The 24,466-nt window shown below is 42.2% G+C and overlaps 1 protein-coding gene across 2 annotated transcripts in view; it reads left to right on the forward strand.

Annotated features, from left to right (window-relative positions):
* The window catches only part of GDAP2 (ganglioside induced differentiation associated protein 2), a 20,554-nt gene extending 6,366 nt beyond the window's left edge, over positions 1–14,188 (forward strand). The window contains exons 4-14 of one of the 2 annotated variants that reach the window (XM_072345286.1): positions 36–189; positions 2,075–2,163; positions 3,057–3,133; positions 4,088–4,247; positions 5,867–6,020; positions 6,931–7,007; positions 8,002–8,078; positions 8,969–9,108; positions 9,595–9,649; positions 12,441–12,584; positions 13,430–14,188. In XM_072345286.1, the coding sequence (XP_072201387.1) occupies positions 36–189; positions 2,075–2,163; positions 3,057–3,133; positions 4,088–4,247; positions 5,867–6,020; positions 6,931–7,007; positions 8,002–8,078; positions 8,969–9,108; positions 9,595–9,649; positions 12,441–12,584; positions 13,430–13,477 (1,175 nt within the window). In that variant the 3' untranslated portion in view covers positions 13,478–14,188. The remainder of the gene's footprint in view (positions 1–35; positions 190–2,074; positions 2,164–3,056; positions 3,134–4,087; positions 4,248–5,866; positions 6,021–6,930; positions 7,008–8,001; positions 8,079–8,968; positions 9,109–9,594; positions 9,650–12,440; positions 12,585–13,429) is intronic. The other variant, XM_072345294.1, reaches the window with a different exon arrangement.
* The last annotated feature ends 10,278 nt before the right edge of the window (positions 14,189–24,466 follow it).

Here is a 24,466-nt window from a genome sequence, read left to right on the forward strand (position 1 = left end):
TCCTTGTGGCATTTTTGTTGTTGTTTTTTTCCCAGGATGCAGGACAGGAGAAGCTAAACTCACCAAAGGATTTAATTTGGCTGCACGCTTCATCATTCACACAGTTGGACCCAAATACAAGAGTCGTTATCGTACAGCAGCTGAGAGTTCTCTGTACAGCTGTTACCGGAATGTCCTGCAACTTGCAAAGTAAGCATACAGCAGCAGCCATCCGTGGTACATCTTTTCCTCCTTGATGCTTTGGTCTGCACAGAGATCTGATCTGATTCAAGTCTTGAAGCCATGTAGCTGGAGCTGTGCAGTGTTCCTTCATTCTGAGGACGAGCAAATCATTGTGCTGGGCTCCATGCTGGTTTGCAAAAGTTTGGTCAGGCAGCAGCAGCTCGTGTCTTTGTGCAGCCACATGAACATACCTGCAGGCAGATCTGACTGTTGCAACAATGGTCTGTCTGCTTTCATACTGTAGCTGCAGTTCTGTGTCAGGGTGCAGGGTTCTTTCTAAATCAATATTTGCTGCAGATGAGTTTGTAGTTCTTCCTCTCTTTCATCTGTGGTGTTTTCTACTTCCTCTTGCCTAACGGTTCTTCATCATTACAATTTCTAATTTCTGTGTTCTGTCCTTCTCCCATGATGGCTGTTATAATGGTAGCCATCATTTAAAACAACAACAAAAAAACACTGAACAAGTGCAATCTCAGAAAATACAGAAAATATACTTCATATTTATGTAGTGTTGGGAAGATCAGTTCTTCCAAGTCTGAACTGTGTGTTACAGCGCAGTAGTAACTGTTTTGTAATCCAGATTACAGCTAAGGGTTCTAATATAAATTGATTATTGGGTTTTGTTTACTTGTCTTTGCTTCAGAATTAATGAGCAGAGGCAGATCTGGATTTGAACATCTTATAAACAGTGAAGAAATGTTCATAATTTTGCTTACTGATTTGAGTGTCTTTAAATCCTCCTATTCTGTAGAGTGACTTTTGACATTTATGGAATTACTGTCTACCAGCTCTGAGCTTGTTCACAGAATCATCAAGGTTGGAAAAGACCTACAAGATAAGATCATCCAGTCCGACTGTCCCACCCATCACCAATAGTTCTCACTAAACCATGTCCTTCAACACAACATCCAAACGTTCCTTGAGCACCTCCGGGGTCGGTGACTCCACCACTTCCCTGGGCAGCCCATTCCACTGCATGACCACTCTTTTTCCTAACGTCCAGCCTGAACCTCCCCTGGCGCATCTTGAAGCCATTCCCTCCAGTCCTATCACCAGTTACACAAGAGAAGAGACTGACCCCAGCTCACAAAAGCCTCCCTTCAGGTAGTTATAGAGAGCAATAAGGTCTCCCCTGAGCCTCCTCTTTTCCAGAATAAACAATTACAGCTCTCTCAGCTGCTCCTCATATGACCTGTGCTCCAGACCCCTCACCAGCTTTGCTGTCCTTCTTTGAACATGCTCAAACCCCTCTGACTTGGCAGCACCTTTGCTTTCCTTTTCTAATAATGTGGCACTTTCCTGCTCTTGCTTTTCTTAAAGTATATACCTCTCTGTGCCAGTGATCATCTAATCATAGCTGTGACCAAGTAAGCCATTTCAGTCTGAGTCCAGACCACTGACCCCAAAAAAATAAAATAAAGGTTAGGTTGGGGAGTAGTGCATTTGCAGTGCAGAGCACTGGTTTTGTTGTTGGTTTTTCCCTTTCTTTCCCTCATTGTCAATCGTGTGCAGGAAGGAAAGTTTTGGAAAAGATTACAGGGAGGCTGAGAGACGAACTCATTCAGGGTATGAGAAAATGCAGAAACGGTGTAGCTGAGGTAGAACAAGAAATTCTGAGAACACACACAAGGGAAAATGGTGTGGAGTCATTAATGGTGCTCTCAGTTTCTGCTTAATGATGGTAGGTGTGTATCTTTCCAGGTAAAAACTGTCCTGTGCAAACCTAAAGGTTGTTACTACTACCCAGAGGCAGAAGATAAATACTGGTGTTATCTACTAGGCTGGTAAAACTTTGTTCTCATCTGACCGTAGATGATGCTTCTATTCATTCATTCGTCTTTCTGGATTTCAGGGAACAGGCAATGTGCTCCGTAGGATTTTGTGTCATTAACTCACTGAAAAGATGCTACCCCTTGGAAGATGCAACCCACATAGCACTGCGTAAGTCTGTTGGAAAGTGTCATAAATTCATGGGTAGTATTCAACAGATTGCTCATCTCTGCAGACTGGCGTTGATACATGGAAGCTTCTTTTTTTAGAGGACTGTGACGTGTTAGGGGAGGATACAAAGAGGCAAACTTTGCATGGGTGAATAGAAATGGAGGATAAAAAAGCATGGATAAAAAATTTCAAGTTTGGTTTCAAGTATTTCAATATGAAATTGGGAAATGGCAGTTACTAGAAACAAACAGACAAGAAGTCCTTGGCTGAAATAACTTTATGCATTTTTCCATTCTTTGAGAAGAACATTATGTATTTGCTTAGTTCTTACTTCTCTCCTGGCTTTTTGATTTCTGTTGGCCCGCTCCTCCTGTCTGCGTTCCATTTATAACTTTTGTATGCTGCTTTGGCATAGCTGACCCTTGAGTTTTTGTGTGTCTGACTCTTTGTACCAGCTTCTATATGGCTTGCTGTCAAGCTGTTTCTGTGGTAACTGAGGGAACAATGACTTGTTCTTAGGATATTTGGTTTTGGCAACTTGCATAGAACTCAGTAAAGGAAGGATTTGGCTTGGTTTTTGCAGGGTGCTTGGTTCATGTTCAACAAATTCAGGTGTACTTAGTAAGCTAAAACCACAGAGACTCTTAAATTTTCATATCCATCTCTAAAGGGAGAAGCAGGAGAGAATGAGGATGAAACTTGCCATATGCCCAACAACTCATTTCTTGTTAAAGCACCACTTATTCCACGTTTGTGCGCTGCCCATTGAGCTACTTTGTTGAAGAGGGTAGATGTCACTCTCTGTTCTGCACTCCACTGATTCCCGTTTGTGTGGTCACGTGTGTAAATTTCTTCTCCTGTAACTCTAACTACATTCATTCTTATCCTTGCAGGTACAGTTAGAAGGTTCCTGGAGATTCACGGGGAGACTCTGGAGAAGGTTGTGTTTGCAGTCTCTGAGCTTGAAGAGGTATCTTCATGAGGTTCATTCCATCAGAATTCATTGGCATGTGTGATCTTCTCTGCAGCAATATTAACTCCCACACTATAAAGTTGGACCAGGACTCCCTCTACAAACCATCCTGTCTCACTTTAGACTTTTGGTTGTGCAGCGTCCTGTCTCCTACCAGCATAGCATCTTATCCAGTACTTCATATATTTCTAGAAGTCACCATGTTCACAGTCTTTCCATTTCTGGTTTGTCTGTTCCTGAGCTATAAACAGGAGTCAGTATTAGAGTTTATACTATACACTTGTGCTGAATGTGTACCAGCAGCTAGAACACAGTTTTCTTGTTCAAGGCTTGCTCCTTATGCAGTATTTTTGTCTTGTGCTTTTAAAAGATTGCCCTGATTTCCAGTATAACTCACCCACAAATCATGTACAAACACCTTAAACGTTGTTTGCTGGCTTGTTGCAGTAACAGCCTTGATGTTTCTTGACTTGTTTTCAGACAGGTGCTAACACTTTGAATATTGATTTCTCAAGATATATCACACTTGCTAGTGGTTGTTCCTGTGCAGAACGCCAGCACTGTTCATGAGATATTTATTTTCCTCATCCAGAGTAAACAACTTAATGGGGGTTGTAGTGACCCATTTTAATCTAAGCATTCTTTGCTTACGCTGTCACCCATGTAAATTCATTATAAAACTGAATTATCTGCTTTCTACCCGAGTTCTTTAAAGCAGGATCTTCTCAGGGTCACTTGCCAGTCTGGCAAAAAAAAAATAAAAGAAAAAAGAGAAATTAACTTTGATGAAGGCTATGTGCTTCTGTTGCTAAGTAGCATCCAAATTAAGCCATCCAGGGAAGCGGTGCTTTGCCTCCAGACCTCAGAGAAGATCTTGCTACAAGGGCAGGTGTTGTATGTCTGAAGAGCAAGGCTGTGTGGTAGACCTTCACGAGTTTTTCTTGTTTGTAGGCCACTTACCAGAAGTTGATGCCACTGTATTTTCCAAGATCTTTGGAAGAAGAGATACAATCCTTGCCTTACCTCCCTGCAGATATCGGTAATGCTGAAGGGGAGCCTGTAGTACCAGAGCGACAGATCAGGATTACTGAAAAGCCGGGCATTCCAGATGGTGAGGTTTTTAACTGAATTTTGGAATAAGGGCTCTATGCGAAAGTCAGGGAAAAAGAGAAAAGCACATAGCAAGCAAATGTCTTGGGTGAGGTGGCACGGGAAGACAAGCTGTAAGGAATAGAGTTGTCAAGCTGCCTTGTAAGCTTTGCATGTTCCACAGCGAGAACTTCTGCTTTCTGCTTTGCTGTGGAAAGTGACTGGAGGATGTGGTAAATCTGCTGTTTTGTCTTCTTTTTTTAGGGTGGGAGAGATAGGGTGTTCACTACTTCTGCAACTCTCCCAAGTTGGTTAGGACTGTTTTTTCCCCCTCTAGAATTGTACCAGTCCTTGACTGAAATAAGCATTGTTAATAGATTATCACACACTACATCTTGAAATGTCTGCATCTTGGTGTCACTGCAGATACATCAAAATAGTAGGTGCTTAATGAAAATTAGCAGGAACCCGCTAAAAGGTAGAGGAACTGAATAATTCCAGGTGTCTGAGAAATGATTGTCAAAAGCTCAGTGAATGAAATCAAGTTGTAAAGAGGTTGCTTAAGTTTCAGGATTGGGATGTTGAGAGATGAAAGTCAAAATAATGTGAATGGGTATAGCTATACATTCTTCCTTCCCCATTAAATAGTCCTGTGAAAGGTTTGCACTCCAAGTGAGGCCTTAAGCCATGAAAAGCAGAGAATTTGAAGTAAGTTTTAAAGGTTTTCTACTTTTGCATGGCTGGTAGCAATAAGGCTGAGTATGCAAAGAGGATACCAGTAACTTAATTTTTCTGTTTGTGGTACAATAGGTAATGTAGCTACTCCTCCTGTTCAGACTGCAGTTTCTTGTTTGTTTTCTTTTCCCCTGTCTACCTAAACCTCTGGCTAGTGATGTTTGCTCCTTTGACTGATTGCTGTGAGACATTCAACCACTGGCTAACAACTTAATGTTTGGTGTGCCATGTATGCGGACAGATGTGTGTAGTGGAATCTTGAGGCCTTTTCCCATTGTTAGCATAGCATGTCATGTTAGAGATATGAAACTGTGTTCTTATCCAGACTGCCCAGAGAGGCAGTACCAGAAGCCTCAATAGTTTTCCTTGAATATATCAAGTTCAGTAAAGCATTCTCTTACTGTTAGCAGCAAGCAAGCCTGTGCTGTTGTACTTCATCTCACAGCCAGGCAGCAGATAAACAAACTCAGGTTATCAACTCATCTACAGCCTCTGTTACAGCAGTGTCGATACAAAAGGAAGAAGTGAGCCTTTTCTGCAGTGCAGCTTCTAAACTGATTAAAACTGCAGCCCATGTCCCTCTACATGCTTGCTTTTTGTTTTTTTAGCAGTTAAGATGATTGTAAACCTTAAATCACTCTCTCCAGACCTTATTTTTGGAGTCCTTCTGAGAGAGTTAACTGTCATTCCCTTTATTACAGGGGGATAACTAGGACCTGTAAAGTTATTTTACAGACAAATCTTAAGGTTAAGTCTATAGTTCTCAAGTATGTGGTATAGTCATGGTACATTGCGTTCTTTGTGTATCATGATGAATGGGTTGGCTCACTGAGATACAGCAATTTGGAAGCAGCACTGCTGTTTCATACACTGCTTGAACATTTTATGCTACCTTTGTTTCTACAGCAGATGCTTCAGATGAAGAGGGGCTGGAGGCAGATTTGTCTTTCATTGGTTCCCATGCTTTTGCCCGTATGGAGGGAGACGTTGATAAACAGAGACGCCTCATCCTTCAGGGACAGCTATCAGAGGCAGCACTGCAAAAACAACACCAGAGGAAGTGAGAATTTCCTTGTCTGTGTGAATGTTTTGGGTTAGCTAGTTGTTCAGAGAACCAACCTTTGTGTTAATTTCATTACCTGTTAAGACTGATTTCATCTTCAGTCTTGGTAGCTGCTTCTTTGTCCTGAAGGGAATGGGTAGCAAAAGGGAAGCCATAGAATCCACTGGCATGCCCAGTGCACTGGAACAGCTGGATTGTCCTTTTGCCACATGATGTCACTGTTTTGTCACCATTCTGTGTGATGGAGTCACTGCCTTTAGTATTGCCTGCTTGCTTCTGAGGCTGTAGGCAGTTAGCAGTAGTTTATCTCATTGTCTCAAAGTAGAAAGATGAAAAAAGCTGCAGTATCCATTTATTTCTCTTCTTGTTTGTTTGTTGTTTTTTTTTTAATTTTCTTTCTCTTCTGCCATTAACCTTCATGTACCTGACCACTTTCCAAGAAGCCAATCCAGTACTAGAGATTCTTGAGGAATGATGTTTGCCATGCCTGGTCAAATTGCTCACCATTCAAAAACCAAAGTAATACCCATATATGACTCTGGTTGCTGGGTTTCAACTTCTTGAACTTGAACTTAGGTTCAACTTCTAGACTTCTTTTTAAGAATGCTTCTGATTTTTGAAGTGCTGGCACTGTGATGTTTCAGTGGAAAAATTGAAGTGTTTTCAGCCCAATTGCAAAATCACCAGCAGTTCAGTGTCCCAGTAAAACTCATTAGATGAGTCAGTGAGCATTTATTTTTTCCTCCCCAACACTTCCTTAGCAATTTGAAAGAAGCTCCATTGGTCAGAATTTCATGTTAGAGAGATATTGCTCACTGAGTTTGTTTTATCCTTCTCTCTGCATACTACTTCAGGCTTTTAATGCCAAAGTGGGTCTAGATCTGACCAGATGTCTTTATGTTTCTAGTTACAATCGTTGGCTGTGTCAAGCAAGAGCTGAAGACCTCTCTGATATTGCTTCCCTTAAAGCCTTGTACCAGACAGGTAAGTTCAGGGATGACTGATGTATATTGCCTTAGAATAAAAGTACAAAATAAAAATGTAACACTTTCTGTTTGAGTACAACATGTTGTACCATCAAGCAAGGCCAGAACCTCTGTAGTAAAGCAGGTATTCTCTCTTGATGGACTTTAGAACACTGTGTGGTAAACTCCCAGAAGGCTTCTCTTTAACAGGCTGAATGAGGATACTTGTGTGTTCTCAATTTACCTGCAGAATGTAACCGGTAACATTCTGAAAGGAAGAATGGATTCAGTGGGAATGAGAATTCAAACTACAACAAAAAAGAATATTCTGTGGCTAGTTTAGCAACAGTTACAGAGAGTTGCTGTTATGCTTTCTGGTGCTCAAGAGCTTTCTTGCTAAGTAATTAGTACCATTAGATTAAGCCAATGTATAAGGTGTTCTGTGTGAGGTAATTCATTGTCTGGTCTGAATAACCTCTTTTCTTGCAAAGAAATGAATGTTCCTTTCAAGTGATTAATGCAGATAATAAACAGTAACCAAAGCAGTTTTTGATTGAAACCAAGGCAGCAATTTTCCTCAAGAAAGCATCTTGTTCCTTTTACCTTGGTTTGGATTTGAATCACTCTTCCCTGTATCTTCCTTACAGCACTAGTGGCATAGTAACCTGAGAAGTATATCTTACAACCTTGAGTTTGGTAGATATGGGAATTAGGGAGAGAGAATCAACATCCTGATGAGTTTGGTGGAAGGTATTAGCTGCTGGTGTGCACAATTGATGTAAAATTATATTCCTTAGTTATCCTAGAAACGTAAGTTTCTAGATATGATGCAGCTGCCTTTTCTAGACCAGCATAGTGAGAAATAACTCTAGCATCCTTTCTCTGATTTCTGAGATATAAACCAGATGCACTGCAAAAATTGAGTTGTGTTTTCCTGGTTTAAAAAAGGACCAACGTAGGAACCTGATATGACTGGGAGATGTTTCATTGTGTTGTTATTTTTTTTCTTGTAGGTGTGGATAAGTGCGGTCGCACAGTGATGGTAGTTGTTGGAAGAAATATCCCCGTAACATTGATAGACATGGAAAAAGTAAGACTTTGTAAAACTAAAGTTGTGTAGGTTGAATGTGAATGTTCAGGATTCGAGAGTCAGATTATAAGAGTAACTTGGAGTTAATACTAGAAGTGTTATCTGTAGACAGCTTAAAGGAATCATAGAATGTCCCAAGTTGGAAGGGACGCAGGAGGATCATCAAGTCCAACTCCTGGCTCCACACAGAACTGCCCAAAAATCAGACCTTATGTCTGAGATCATCGTCCAGAGGCTTCTTGAACTTTGGGAAGCTCAGTGCCATGACTGCCTTACCTCCCCAGGGGAGCCCATTCCTATGCTTGACCACTCTTTTGGTGAAGAAGCCTTTCCTGATATCTAGCTTGAACCTCACTGTTGCAGGTTCATGTCATTCCCTAGGGTTCTGTCGCTGGTCACCAGAGAGAGTATAGATCAGCGCTTGCCTCTAAAAAGAGGGTGACTAAAAAAATATTTATTTAAACAGATCAAAACTTATTCCCCTGTATAGTTTTGTGTATTTTGGGATGGCTTTTCTGGAGGATGAACTTGACTGTGTTCAGAGAAACATGCCTCACATGGACTCGTTTTTCTTCTAAAAGAGACTCGTCCTGCTTCTGTAACTGGAAAACATAGAAAGTTAAATGTAACAAGTCAAAATAGCTATTATGAAAACAGCAGGAATTTATCTCCATCTGTGAGTCAGGTAGACCAAAAAAGATATCCAAATGACTGCAGTCAAGTTTAAAGACTCGGAATATTCACCTTGCTTTTGTAGCTCAAACAGAATGCCACTCAGACTCATAATTTCTGATCTGTGAGTGAACTGAGAGAAGCGTATCAAAGTATGTGAAGGAATTATTTGCAAAAAAAATAAACTCCATCTTTTTGGTTTTTTTTTCTTACCTCAGGCTCTTCTGTATTTCATCCACGTCATGGATCATATTGCAGTTAAGGAATATGTCCTAGTGTATTTCCATACGCTCACAAATGATTACAATCAACTAGATTCTAATTTCTTGAAGAAACTCTATGATGTTGTTGATGCCAAGTGAGTGTCAATATGAGAATAACCCCCTTTGCACTGTGCGAATGTTTGCCATTCTTTTTATCTGTTTTCCCATTTAGTTGTTGTGCTGGAGCAAAGATCTAAGTAACAAAGGCAAGAAAAAGGAATATTTAATCTTTTCAGCTCAGAAGTGTATTTGAAATTAAGAAGTGCTGTCCTCAGCAATCTCCTATCTGTAGCTTTTACAGAAATAAACATGGGGTTTATTGTCTATCCAGAGGCAGAGACCCTGGAGCCTGACGTTGTTAGATGTTTCTAGTTGTGAGGGAGGAGGCTTGGGTAACATTGGTAGTCACAAGTTGTCTATAACTTTTGCAGTCCATGTAAAAGATGCATTTGGGATTAGTATGTGCCCTTGTTTATACAAGATCTGGCTTCTTAAAATGATTCCACGGGCACTTAAACAAAATGATCTATGTTTTGATACTAATGTCACTTTTAAAGAGCTTTTTTCTTTTTTTAAACCAGGTACAAGAGGAATTTGAAGGCGTTATATTTTGTCCACCCAACATTTCGTTCAAAGGTGAGGTATACAGTAGAAAAGAAAAAAGCATTTTGGATACTGGCAGAGTAGCATGTAAGACTGTAGTGTAAGGAGCATAAGTTCTATAGAAGCTTTCAAAATTAGACAGTGTCTTCTGGCTCCATCAACAGAATTTGAAAGTCATCTTTACTTTTGATCTAGCTGTAGTTTTCCAGCCTCCAATGCAGTGCAGTTGTCTTGTTCCTGTTTTGCTGTGTGTATCCTTAATAGAGAAATGTGTCAAGCAGCACTGAGATTAGTTAGGATTATAGAGTGTGGAGTAGCAAAGGGAAGTGGGAATAATGCTGTTGTCATATGGAGTACTGAAAAATCCTGTTAGTCCTTTAGGGGATGAAAACCTGGTCAAACTGTAAGATACTATCCTTTGCTATGACCTGTGTAAGGCAACAGGAGATGGCGCTCTCTTTCTTCTGTACTTTGCATCTACTCGACTACTTCAGGTGAACTAAGTGTCAGGCAGCAGCCCTTCCTAAAAAGTTTTGTCCTATTAAAAGATTAGAAATACGATCCTCCGCATTCACATCAAATGTATTTGTTCCACTTTTTTCTTTTTTTTTTTTTTTTTGCTGTCATAGATTAAAATGAGATAAAACGATCTGCCTTGAAAAAGTGTTTCTACATGTTCAGCAGGAATTGAAGACTGCTGAATTTTTGAAGATTCTCTTGTTTTCTTGCATGTACAGATGGTACATTGTGAAACTTGGAGCTTCTTGGTTTTATACAGATGAGATTGCAGCCTCCCAGCAGTGTATTTTCCATTTTCTGTCAGGATTGTTATTTGTTTTCCCCCTGTATGTACCTGAAGTCTGAGTGATAGAATTAGAGCTTCGATGCTTCAGAAAATAAAGGAGGAGATAAACAACATTACTAAGGTCACAAGATTGAGGGGAAAAGCTGAAGCTAGGAAATGCTAGTGCTCCAGATTCTCAGCGGTACTTTATCCCCCCCCCCCGTCTTCCTATGCAATTCTATTTGATTGGGAAATGTTTTGTGGTTGGAGGGTGGGAAGCTGTTTTCACCAGTCCATTGCCATTTTTTTTGTCCCTTTGAGCACTGGACAGCACTGGAGCTCAGCATATCTACAGAACAAGCAGATAGTTGGCAGAAAACAGGGAGGATGAGAGACAGAACTCTCTAACTTGCTGGAAATTAATTGGTTTGTACCCAATTCTATCAGCACCGCTGGAGATAAAAGAGGATATGTCAGGGTCATCCTGCCAAGCCTTTTCTTTAACTGAAAGGCAAGGATTGCCGGTGCCTGTTGCAGAAATATAAGCTGGCTGCTTATGAAATATGATGTAGGATATGCAGCAGAAAGTCCTGTTGGAGATGATGGCTGCTAAAAAGCTGTATTGAATGCTGGCACAATAAGCAGCTACCATCTTTTATAGTTGCAGTGTTTATTTCTGTACTAAAAGAGATAAGCGACTCTTGGAAATTCACATATCCCTAGAAAACAAGCATTGTTCTGAATGTAATGTGGTGCCAAATAAGATTATTTGGTTTCTAGATATGAAATGGTTTTTAATTATGTATATCCCAAGGCTGACTGCCTATCTAAGACACGTGGTTTTAAGTATGCAGGGTTTAGCAGTTTCTCAGAAACACAAAGCAGTAGAAGCAGGATGTATCCCTACACAATCAGTTTTTATAGGTTAATTCTGCCTTTTGTTTATATTTTAATGTGAGCATTTTTATGGCCTATGAGGAGTCTGATTCTCTTGTAGTGGTTTTGGAAAGTAATAATTTTTACTATGAAATCACACAACTGGCAACAGTAACAAATGTCATTACAGAAGTTAGGAACTCTTCTAGTTAGATGACAAGTCTATCTTCATGAATGAAGGGAAAATGGATTGGATAGCTTAACAGTACTGGGGGGAAGCGGGGTGTTATTTGTATGTTTGGTTTTTAGGACATCACAATTGTTGCTGAGTAGCAATCTGTGTTAAGACGCCCTTGAAATACCATACGCTTAACTCTTGTACATAAAAGTACTTCTGCCAGTTATTGCTCTAGCTGCCAACATGCAAATAAAGGGCTCCTTAGGGCATCTTTCCTTTGTGAATTCTCTCCCTTCTCCGTTAATCCAAACAAAGCCTTTTAGAATCTGCTATGTTATGAGTGAAGCGTTAGTAGGTGGATATTTGAACAACCTCACCCAGAGAAATTGTTTACATGGGTTTAGCAACTTGGCTGTGATTTTTAGAATGCTTTAAAACTGAAACACACAAATTAATATTTATAATCCTCATCTTCATTTTCATCATGAGCAATTTTTGTCCTTTTTTTTTGTTTTTGTAATAGCCCTTTCTGGAGATCAGCAGCATATAGAAGGGTTGTTGCAGACTACTTGCAGCTTTTTCCTCATGAGATCCTTCCTCATAGAGTAAAACTTTCCTATTGTAATAAGGTTCTCTTTAGGTTATGACCCAACTGAGAGACAGATGGCATATTTTATCTGGGTTATACTGTTTTCTGGAGGAAAAAGAAGAAGAGTTTATGCTTCAACCCTGTGGTTTTCTGCAGTAGAAAATAGGGAACTTAAATTGGCAGCTAGGGAGGAGCTAGCATGGAGTTGGACAGCATTAGCTTTAAAGCTCTAAAGCTTGCTAGAAAACAGTGGTGTGTGCTGTCTGACCCTGTTGTGTTACTGCCATTATATCAGTGCCTCAATATCATATCAAGCCTGTTTTTGAATATTATGTTGAATGGTAAGGTTTTGAAACAGCACCATCTTAATTAGTTTTTGTTTGGGGTTTATCTTCAGGTCTCAACATGGTTTTTCACTACCTTTACTGTCTCAGGGCTAAAGGACAAGATCCACTATGTGGAAAGCCTTCAGCAGTTATTCACAGCCATACCTCCAGAACAGATTGATCTCCCTCCTTTTGTTCTTGAGTATGATGCCAGGGTAAGTGATTTCATGTAGCAAGTATCTGTTTATGCTCCCAAGTGTTCTTATTGTGCACCTCTCGTTCAGCAAAAGCTTTTAAAGGCTTGATTTCCACATCGTACAGATGAGGAAAGGAAAGAGAGAGAGTCTAATTCTGTGTTTTGTACTTAGTCCAAGAGGTGGGCTTGACCAAGAAGCAGACTTTATTCCCAATAGTTTCAGCCTTGTGCGTGCATTTCTTCAGCCAACAACTGCAGCTTAACATGCTAAGAGCCTGCCTACAAGATATAACTGATCATACATGTGCTATATACCTTATACCTGCTATTTTTTTTTTAAAAAAAAAAAAGGTCTTTTTTCTTTCCTTCACCATGTATCAAGTACATGGCAGGGTGAGTGGGGAAGCAACAAGAGTGTAAATCTAGTAGGGAACCTTGCCACTGCATTGGTTCTTCCTCCTTTCTTCCCCATCCCAAGTCTCTACCCAAATGCCTTGCACTGCCCAAGTCAATCCAAAGAGGTTGTGTTCTAACTACAAAGCAACAGCCAGAGCTGCATAGGCAGCTTTGTCCCTAACCGAGTAACTTGTTCTCCTGGCATTTGTGGCTTCCTTGCATCATAGTTGTGGCTGAATTTTTGACCTGCTTATTGTTGTTGTTGTTTGTTTAAAACAAAGACAAAACCAAGGCCTATTTTCGCCTGACCAACAACACAATCCTGTCCTGGGTGAGTTGTGGTCACTGTACTCATGGAAGAAGCAGTCAGGAGTACCTGTCTGTTTTTGTCTCTGTATTAGCATCCATTACACTGATGTGTATCAGAGAAGGTTTTTTGTCCAACTGTTTATTCTATTCTCATTTCAGGAAAACGGGCCTTACTATTCCTCCTACCCTCCATCCCCTGACTTGTGATCTGCAGTCCTGCAATGCTGTTGGTTTCCCATGGATCCAATGACCTGATGTCTGCCAAAACCTGTGCATTTGCCCACAGAATTCAGAGAGAGGGTTTTCCTCCCCCAGCTCTGGTATTTTTTTACTTGATGAGATATTTTCAAGCACTCAAGCAATCAGAACACTTTATGCCACTGTGAACTGTACAACTATTTCAAATATATTTATCCAATGGAAAAGTTGGGTTTTTTTGGGATCAGTATTTTATTTTCTTCTTTTTTGAAGCCATTGCATTTATTCCTGAACATACTTTCTCTTTTCAGGGAGATACATCAAAAGCACTTGATTTTGTTTGTGGCTATTATAATTTTCCACATCCATTTGTAACGCCTGTTTTTGACTGGTTTGTACAAATATTGTGCAGTTCCAGCCTGACGTGTTGCTCATCACATGGTTTCTATGCTTTCACATCTGGTTACTTTCCTTTTTAGTTAGTGCTGATTACTTTGGTTTTGATGCAGCAAAAGTACCTGAAATTGGGAATACCGTGTTTGCAGGCCGAACGGAACGCTGGAGCCAAGCAGAGATTACTGCAGCACTTAGTACCATAAATGCTGACTGAGCTAGGAGCCTGATACAGTCCCAGCCCATCTTCGGTGAATTATGTGACATGTCAGGATGCCACTACCCTCCCAGCAAGAATAAAATTGAAAAGCATTTACACTTCCTTTATACTCTTCTAGAGTTCTTCATGCCTGCTTTGAAATACCAGATGTGTTTCTATGATAAAAGAATACCATCATTTCGAAGTGGTGGAGAGGCCAAATGGTTTCTTAGAGATGTCAGTGTCCTTTTTATTTCTTGATGTACTGTTTTACACACCATAGTGTATGACATCTGCTGATTTTGACAGGCACAGTATATGAGAGTGCAGCAGTGATATTTACAGAATTGGATGTTAAAAGTCTTTTAGCTGCCAACAGAACACTGAAAGAAGAGGAGGGAGGAGACTCCCTTAAAAGATATCATCAGGGATGATGGAATCCATAGTGGGAAGAGTGTCACAGAAGTTCTAAGTGTGAAATGTCATCATGAGATCTAATAAGGTGGTTAGCACTGTAGCTTGTTGGGATGAGTAGGAAAATAATTCTCCCTTGATTTTGATAGTGTGGTTGTGTGTCACAACTTGTTTGCACTCTGAGGGTTTTGGCTTTCTTGTGTTAGGAGTACAGTGGAAGATGGACCATGCTGAGTTTCCATTCTCTCCTGCCTTGGCCTCCCTTTGGCTTGAGGTTGTGTTTATGCTCCATATACCCTCAGCGTGTTGGTATGTCAGTTACAGATGAAAACTTGGCTGGGATTTAATATTCATGTACATACAACTTAATACTGTTTTTTAAGTGGCCCCCAGGATCCATGTGATTCCATTATCAGATTTAAGGTGCTATTGGGTGCTGGAAACTGTAGCACAATGGAAAACTGCCTTGCTATTAATACTTGGGTTACCAGTGCTTCTTTCGGTGCTTCTCTGGTGTTTTTTGAGAGAGGAAAATAGCAGCAGTCAATCTGGAGCAGCTACCACACGTTCCTAACCTCCTCCTTTCACCTAGCTGTTTACCAGCTGCCCTTGTCTCCTGACTGGTTTACAGCCAGCAGTGAATTTTCCATGCCTCTCTAACGATTTGTATAGCTTTCCACCCCCATTAACCAGCTGCTGTTTTTCACACCCATGGCATTTCCACCAGGGCATTTGCAAAATAGCTAGTGTCCACTTAATAGGCAAATTAAAGGTGATTCAAAGTGTATTGCGAAAACAGAGCTCTCTGCTTCATCTGTTGAGGCAGTCCCCGAGCCTTTAGCTCACACATGGCTCAGAGTCATGAGACCTGAACACTTTTCCTTAGGACTCTGTCTGCACGTTTTTCAGACTCGAGCCCAGTCATTTTAAGAAATTACTTGGCTCAATGAAGTGCAAAACCGTCTCTGGAGCATTTGCAAAGTGGAAAAAGGAGATCTTGGCACTGTGCATCTTATTGTGTATATTTTTCCCTTGAAAGACCTTGCTTTAATTTAATTTTTTATTTATTTATTTTTTTTAATGCAAGTCTTGCATATGTGAGTGGCAGGACAGAGCAGCACCGTGCTGTGAAAATCATGCTTTTTTTTCAGTGGCTCTGTGTTCATGGTGATTTACCACTTCTATTTTTCCTGGAGCCTTTTAGAAGTAATGTGCTATAGGGCGGAAGGGGATCGAATCATTGAGGATCTCAGGTTATTCAATATAATTAAAATAATCCTAATATACAGACTGTGTTTTAGGCTGAGATAAACACGGGCATACTGTAATTAAGGGTGGATACAATGTGCTCATCTTAGGCTGAGGAGCACACTCTGTGCACGTCTGAACTCTTAAGTGTTTTAACAACCCTACCCACTGCAGAATTAAAACTCTTGATGAAAGCTTTAGACTATTTCACACCATATGTAGGCACACAGAGGGAGTCACCATAGGGAAGCATATTAGTATAATTATGTGAGTATTGCTCTTGTTGCTGTAACTCCCTGTGATGTTGACATTAGAGTGACATGGTTACTGTCACTGAAACTCAAATGCAGCACTTAGGTACTTGATTGTTATTAGCTACACCTCTTTTGAAAGCGTCACAGGGGCTTCCTTACTTAAGCTGCATTCAGATGTGTTTGGGGCCAGGTTCTGTCAAGCTGATGTCTCACCAGGGGCAGGTGATTCAATCGAAGTCTCTGAATTTTAAAGCAGTTACAAAAGTGGTGAAAGGCAAAACACTTGGTAGCTTCTTCTGTTCCTCCTGTTGTGTTTTCTTCTTAAGCAGCTGCTGTTGGGAATAGGAGGTGGCAAAGAGTTGTAGGCAAAGTCAGAATGTTGGGTTTGTGCGGGAGATTGAGGCAGCATGAATTTGTCACGTATATTTGAAACTGAGCTGCTCTTTTCCCTCATTCTCCTGCTTTCTTAAAATGAAAACAGGGCTGCTGAGTCTTTCTGGCAACTTTGCTTCTCTCATAGTAGCCTAAAACCTTGCTGGGTTTTTTGTTTTGTCATATATGCCTCTGTTGCCTTGTCCTGAATTAGACCTTCTCTTTAGTCTGTTCCTGAGCAGTGCTGCAAAGAATTAGCATCCAGCTGCTGAGACCAGACGCTCCATGTGAAATTAATTCAGATGGCTCTGCTATTCAGTGAGCTGATATCAGCCTTTCTTCTTTGTCAAAGTGAAAAACAAAAGTAAATCCTGTTGTTTTTTTCCCCTTTCCTTGGCCTCTTGGGTATGAATCCTATTACATCTGTGACCAAGCAACAGAAGCAATAGTCCCAATTTGAAACTTGTTTGCACCTCTAAGTATGTTACAGGCATTCCTGAATATGTTGATTCTGGCTAAAGAGTAACTGATCCCAGTGAATTCTGTTACAAGTACAGGCTTGGGAGAGAAAGGCGCTCTATTAAGCTGCATTTGAGGGAATAGATTAGGAAGCGATCTACCTGACACAGCTCAGTGCATGACCCTCCCAGGCCAAGGAAGACAAACCTTACTACATAGCATGTACTCCTAGGGCAACTGTCCCAATGATTTTACTTCAGCCTTCCATGGAAAAGGGATTGGTCCTAAATTAGAGAGATGAGTACCAACAGCCTTTGCAATAAGATCAGATGAGGATATGGATGAGCTAAAGCAGCGGAGCAATGAGCTTTTTGCAGTAGGTTTGCTTGTTTCTATTTCCTTTCTAAGCTGAATAAGAAAAAAAGACAAACAAACAAAAAAGATGATTTATGATTCAGTGCTAGGATACAGAGCCCTCTTAGTTTGTATGCTGTAAACAGAAGCAAAGTATGTGGTGGTGGGCGAGTGTTCTGTCTCATGGAGTTCTTCCTGGAGGAGAAAGGTAGAATGCTTTGCAAAGGTGAAGGATGACAGAGATCAAAATACTACAACCTTTTGCAGCATGGAGTCTGACTCCTTTGACTACCAGGTAGCTTTTTGATATGCATTCAACTATCTGACTCTAGAATCTCTCTAAGATATTTCAAATGACAAAGCCATTCACAACATGTATAAGTGGCAAAATTGCCAAGATTCCTAATACAGTTTAGACATAGCTACGGGGGAGGTGGCTCTGCTTGGAAGGACATTATGTACAAAAATGAGGGGAAGGGGATTGTATCAGATGATCCACATCAGCCTGCCTGCCAGCACAGCATCTGTTTTTAATTGGCTAATCAGATCCTGTTTTAAACCTTCCTCAGCTGTGCTTCCCTTGAAAACCAGATTCCTTATCCAGATGATGCAGGGCTCTCTGCGATTACAGTGCAGCTGAAACAAGAGCAGCACTTTCTTTCACCTACATTTTATGGGAACCCCCTTAATCTAACTGAGACGTAGACAGCAGAATCTCTGCTCTTCCAGTCTATCAGAGAAGTATTCTATGCTTTCTGGGGAGTGAAGAGGAAAAGTAATAAATGCCCATCCCTATGTTGTGAAAGGAGGAACATCTCTGGCACTGTGCAATGTCTTCTAATACTGATGCTTCTGGGTGGGGCTGTCTGTAGGAGTGAGATCTGCTTTGCAACCAAGGACTCACTAATGGTACATGAAGCCTGGGCCAGGTCTTAGAGAGACTGTCTGACCAAGTCTGAGAGGAAAAGGGACTACACCTGGACTGGAGACAGCATTCATGCTCAATCTGCATTGTGTGCACATTTGTAATCACAGTCCTGACTCATCGCTGCCCGCATAGAGCTGCTGTCTGCTTATGTGATATTTGAATCACTGATCAAGTTTGCTGCAGGAAAGTGTGGAGAGTTCAATCTCAGTCCTTTGGGAAGGTCCTGTAGCTCACCGAGATGCTCAAAAGAAAGGGCCAGCATGATCGTTTTGCTCTTGTTAATTTTGTTGTTTTAGGGATTTAGGGATTTATTGATTTATTTATTTATTTTCAGAAAGCAATCAAAAGCAGTTGTTAAAAATGACATACAGTCACTGACCTTTTAATAAAACCCTGGAGTGGTGCACTTAGCATCTCTGCTGGGACTGATCACGTGGCCTGTCATAAAGCTGTATGCTATATGCTTGGCATACCCCTGGCAGCAGACACCCTGCACTGTGCAGCCTTTCCCCACAGCTACATGTGCCTGGCACCTTCAGGAAAAGAGGTTCCTGTGAGACTGGAATGCTGTGGGTGGGAGGGCCTACATAGTTGCCATCAGCCTGTGCAGTCACACGACTGCTTTGATTTCTGTTATGGCGCTGGGAATGGTAACAAACTCATGTACTGTAAAGCAATTCTGCACAAAACGAGATGGATGGATCAGTACAGTGGTACCCTGCACTGGAACTAGGTGCACATCCTGCAGAACACACCAAGCACTGTCCATTTGGTGGACTACACTTATTTACTAGAAAGATCTGGTTTCAAACTTGATTTTACATTCTCATCGGAATATTTACACAATGAGGAGGTTGTAACTTACATGATTTAAAAGGTTAAAAGCAGCAGTTAGCTCATGTAACAACTTGGATGCACTTATGCATTGCTAATACTTTGGCAGAAGAAGTCATCTGAATAGGTTTGCAAGCAAGATGTTACCCTGTCTGCCCAGGAAGGGCATTTCAAAGGTGTCTTTGCGTATTGAAGGCTAACCAACACTATGCAAGAACAGGGAAGGTGCACTGTGGTCCCTTGACTGTATTAGCAGTGTAAGAAAAGCGAATGCTTGCCTGGTATTTGTTAGTTCTATGTATTCCCTGACTCACTGACAAACTTTTCGCTGGCTCTTGCTAAGCTGGGTTTCTGCTGGAGCAGTGAGCTTGTCCAACTGTTTGGCATGCTGGATTGAACACAAGAAATGGTAAAAGTTATATTTGGGGCAGGTAGAGTCATAGTAAATAGATCTTGTTATCTGCTATCAGTAGTAACAGGCTAGGCATAACCAAACGGTACTCTCAGCCTCATACATCCTGTGCAGCCACAAGAGTTCCTAAAAGTCTTTGTGATACATCAGCAAGGGGTGAGGGCCCAGAGACAGTTACAGGCAGATTCCAAGAGACTCACTGAGTAAGCATGGAAGGTGCTGATCCAAGCATAGAAGAGCAGAGGAAAAAGCCTCAGATCTCAGAGTCACTCAACTCTTTTATTATCAGCCAGTGCTGAGACGTGTCCTGTCTGAACAACTTTGTTTGCATTTGAGAATCTTTTTGAATGTAATTCTGATATAGCAGCATAGGACACAGGCATTCTTTGAGGGACTGACCAGGAATTTAAACTAAATAACATTTTAAACCTGGTAATTTACAACCCCAAAAGAAAATACACAGAAATGTTCTGCAGCTTGGCTGGTGCAGTAGCAGCTACCAGTAAGGTCTGCTCACATGCCGACTGGGGACAGATAGGCATAGGGATAGATAGCTGATATGAGAGTTTACTGAGACCCAGAGAAGATGGTGGTGTTTGAGCAGCAAGCAAACTACCCTTCCAGATATTTCTGGAGCCACTGATGCAGTTAGGCAAATTTTCCTCTGCCGAATTGAATTTCAATGTTTCACTCTACATTCTGTGATCATCACTGTTATCATTAGCAAGCAAAACCAGTTCCATAGTCATTACAGAAGGAACAGTGAAGAAATATTTTGCAATTAGTAGAGAGCTTCCAAAGATAAATGTCACTAAAAACAGACTGTGGCTATCTGCTGCAACCTCCCCTCCTGCTCCATTCTCCAGGGGCACTTTTCCAAGGGGCCTCAAAGTGCAGTAGAACAGCTGGGTTGGAAAGGCATTCTTTGGTACTTGCTGTTGAATGCAAGTTATATTACTGAGACAGCAAGCTGTAGAACTAAAAACAGTCTTTAGACCTGTGGAAATAATACACTGGAGAGCCAGCAGCAAGGCTTTCTGATGAGCTTTTGTGAGCCTGGACACAGCCCTGAAGCAATGTTGTTGCATGGAAATGCACTGCAACCCTGGAGCAACCAGCCAATACGGGCAGCAAACCACTGCCATCCCATAGCACATCTTGGTGCAGTTTTAATCCATTATCATTAAGTACATTGACTGTGGATGCTTCTTGAGGCTTAGAGATTGGCCTTGTTTCTGGATTGCTTATTTTTTGTGGGAACAAAGAAAGCTGTTCAGGAGCCCCTGAACTTATCCAGCACTCTCTGATGTGCTACAGGGTCCAAGAGCTGGGTGCATGCCTGCACCACGACACTGTGGGATCAATGAAATCGTGCCATGTTTGTGAGCTCACGCTGTTCCAAGCCCTCCATTTCCAGCTGCCAGCATCCTGCACAGTCTAAACAGCAGCAGGTTTGCTGTGTCTGGCAAATCCCAAGAGAAGAGCAGCTGTGGCAGCTCCAGGACAGTGACAGCATGTGCACACCAAGCCAGAGTGAAACAGCCTTTGCTCTTGGCACTGGAACAAGCCATAACAAGAAGCAGCCCACCCAAACATTCGAAGAACAAATGCATCAGGAGACTCTTCTGCTCTGATCAGCCTCCAACTAGCTTAGCATCTTAGGAGAAATAATAAGCTGGAGAACGAGTAATTTTCAAATGCACAGTTGTGTGCCTGCCAGGAAGGGAGGGCAGAGTCAGTGCTTGGACTGCTCCCCCAGAACCAAGTAGCGCAACATGAAACCTGGGGTGCCCACAGAAGGCCTCCATTCCTTAGGGAAGATGTGGGAGCAGGGCAGGAATGAGGAGACAGAGTGCTCCATTTCCTAGGGTCCCAAAACCTACTTTTAACCTGGTTGCAGGTTAAAACTTTCATGTACTCAGTTTATTGTCATAGTGTACATAGAAGGGTACAGCACCCAGAAGGCTGAAGGTAAGGAGTGCAGCAAGTACAAGTTGGGGGGTCATTTTGGAATCACAGAGTGTCCTGAGTTGGAAAGGACTCACACTCATTTAATTTCCTGGCTCCACGCAGTACCAACCAAAATGTAAACCCTATGACTGAGAACAGTGTCCAGACACTGCTTGAATTCTGGCACCCAGTGCCATGTCCACAGCCCTGTGCAGCCTGTTCCATGACCACCGTCCTGTGGTGCAGACCCTGTCCCTGACCCCCAGCTGCCCCTCCCCCCTCTCCCCAGCCCTCCCTTGCTGGCTGCTCTTTGCCAACCTCAGCTTGTCCCATGAAGTACCCCTGCCTATCCCTGGATGGGTCATGGGCTGCTGCTTGAATCTACTAAGAAAATGAGCTAGAAAGCCCAGGGTCATTACTGCTTTGCCAAGAAATTGTCTCCAATCTGTTTACTTATTGCTCTACAAGGACATCAGTTACAGCGAGCAACAGCACAGTGAATGGGGAGCTGTTGCTAAGCATACAAGGTTCCTGAATTTGACTCTATTCCTATTGGCTAAAGGGCTTTTGTTTTCTGGTCCATAACCAAGAAGAGCCTTATTATTGTGGTATGCTTATTTTTATTTTTAGGGCCTTTTTTCTCACAGATTTGTGTTATGAGACTTGAACTGGGTTCTCTTTCCATGACCCACTTTCCTAATGTTTCAGTCCCTCCACCCTGTTTTCTGCCTGAAGATGGTTAGATAAGGACAGAGATGGAAACTATCCTTTTCTAACCAAAACAGAGAACAAACTTTGAATTTTCACATAAAACACCACCTTCCAACAACTTGTTTGACATCTGGAGGCAAACAGCTGCTAGGAGAAACCAACACAAAACACATATGTTTTGAATAATTACACTGACTGAAACACGTTTGCCTCTTGGTAGCCCTTGTTTTCCCCTTTTGGTTAGGCCATGTCAAATTCGTGCTCTACATGGCTGCTTCTGGACAAAGCCTTCCAGGAAGAAGAGCAATGAGATTAGTTTCCTGTCAAAAACACAAAAAACACAAAAACCCCACAAAAGTGGAAAACAAAGCCAGACAACATCACAAAGTTCCCAAACAAAGCAGTTCTCCCTGCTACCTTTCATAAGCAGGAACAGAAAGCCAGCTCTCTTTTCTGTTTTAATGCTGATTTTAGAGAAATGGGAAGGTTTCGTGTTATAGATGGAGTGAGCTAACTTGAGTCTTTTGAAAGGCTCCTGCTCATCATGCACAGAGCTCTTCCAAAGCACGAGGGCAGAGAACACCTGAAGTTGCTATAGCACAGTCACACCAACAAGCTTTCCATGATGGCTCTCATTAGCTGATGCTGAACTGCTGCTTTACCCCTCCTGGGCATCTCAAGAGCACAGAGGTATGAAGGAGAGAGGAGTAGGAGGATGGGGTCTGAAGCAGCTCACAGAAAAGTGCTCCTGCAGCCCACAGACACCTGGCTTGAACTTTGCAAGCCCAAGCATCCTGAGTGCAGCAGAACACGGCTGGTTTCTCTCTCTTTTTTTCCCCCTCCCCAGTTCAGTATGTCATTGCCACCTGGGATGCTAATAAAGGTTCTGTGTAGGCTGCACCTGGCCTTCTGACTTCATCCCATTTTAGCTTCTGCGTGCTCTTTCAGGGTTGCTGTTCTCAGTCAGAAAGGGCACCGAGAAGAAAGATATTTCTAGCCACCAGCCCTATTCTGCCATCACAGTTCAGAAACAGTCAGCTCTCATCTACACCAGGAAAAATAAATGAATTAAGCTGCTCAGAAAAGGATGAGCTTTGCAGAATGGTGCCTGGCATCCTTTGGCAGCTGACAGTCCCAAAGCACCCCAGCTTCAGCATAACCAGGAGGCCTCTGTTTTTAAATGCTTACCCTTTTGGCTCCAGCTCCTCAAGAGTCCTGGCCTCTCTCTCAGGACAGTGGCATGGCCATATTGATCCTAGCGCCCACCAGCCTAGGCTGCTGTGGTGCTGGTAGGAAAGCCCAGCAGATGCAGTCCTTCAAACAGAAAGGACCTGCAACTCACAGGCATCCCATGAAGTTCAGTGATACAAACAGTAAAGGGGAGAAAATCAAATCAGAGTGGCATGCCGTGTATATGCTGGGACTGTATTCTGAGGCTGCTGATGCTCTGCAGGTCCCTACCCAAACAACAACCATATCCTATATCCAGCCCTGGGAGAGCCCCAAGCCTGCTGCTACCTTCAGACTCTCTTCTCATTTACTCAGGATATATCCACCGCGCCCCAAGCCATGCCCAAGCCTGCAGAGTCCTCTTATTGCAGGGACTCTGCCAGAGGCAACCAGATGTGCCTCCACATGGGGCACTGCATACCTCCATCCCCATACAGCAGCAAGGCTGCCCCTAAAACACTGTTTTCTTGCAGGTCATCTAAATTGGGCCCCTTAACCAGGACCTAATTCATTACTGAGAATCCAAGTTAGGAGGAAGCGAAACCCACAGGGACTGCAACACCTGTTCTGCCTCTGTCTCTTGTCTCTCTCAGGAAACCTTGAGTTTCTAAATTCAAGCACTGATTATGTCCTGTGTTTGCCCTTATCCTTGTTTGTGAAATTTGACTGATTTCACACACTCCTGCTTACACAAAGCATTGCCCAAGGTTATGGGGACAGTTGCACACCTGGCTAGGCTCCCTCCCCATGCCAGAGTACACATTCCTGGGCAGGAGGCCTGCAAGACAGGTGCAGACCCCAGGCTCTGAAACACCAAAATGCAATTACATACTTGAGGCTGGAAAGGAGCTGCTGGAAGCATAGGCTGGACATAAATATGGTACTTGGACCCCAAACTCCTCTGCTCCTGTAAAGGGGTAAGAAGGGAAAGCTGATGGGGGAAGACTTAGAATTGCAAGCAGGGGATGTAAGGGCTGAGTTCTGTGGGAGAGGGTGGAGAAGAATGTCCCCCACCTTCAGTAGCTGAACCCCTTTTCATCTGTTTCTGTTGGGTTGTTTTGTGTTGTGTTTTGTTTTTTGTTTTGTTTTGTTTTGTTTTTTTAACTACTGAAGGGGACCATTGATAACCCCCGCAATCAAAGATCTCTCACAGAATGACTGAGGATGTCAGGGACCTCTGAAGGATATCTGGTTCAGCACCTGGTCAAGCAGGGACACTCTGAGCAGGGTGTTCACTCAC

The sequence above is a fragment of the Excalfactoria chinensis genome, chromosome 1, assembly GCF_039878825.1.
Source record: "Excalfactoria chinensis isolate bCotChi1 chromosome 1, bCotChi1.hap2, whole genome shotgun sequence".
In the NCBI taxonomy this organism is placed as follows: Eukaryota; Metazoa; Chordata; class Aves; order Galliformes; family Phasianidae; genus Excalfactoria; species Excalfactoria chinensis.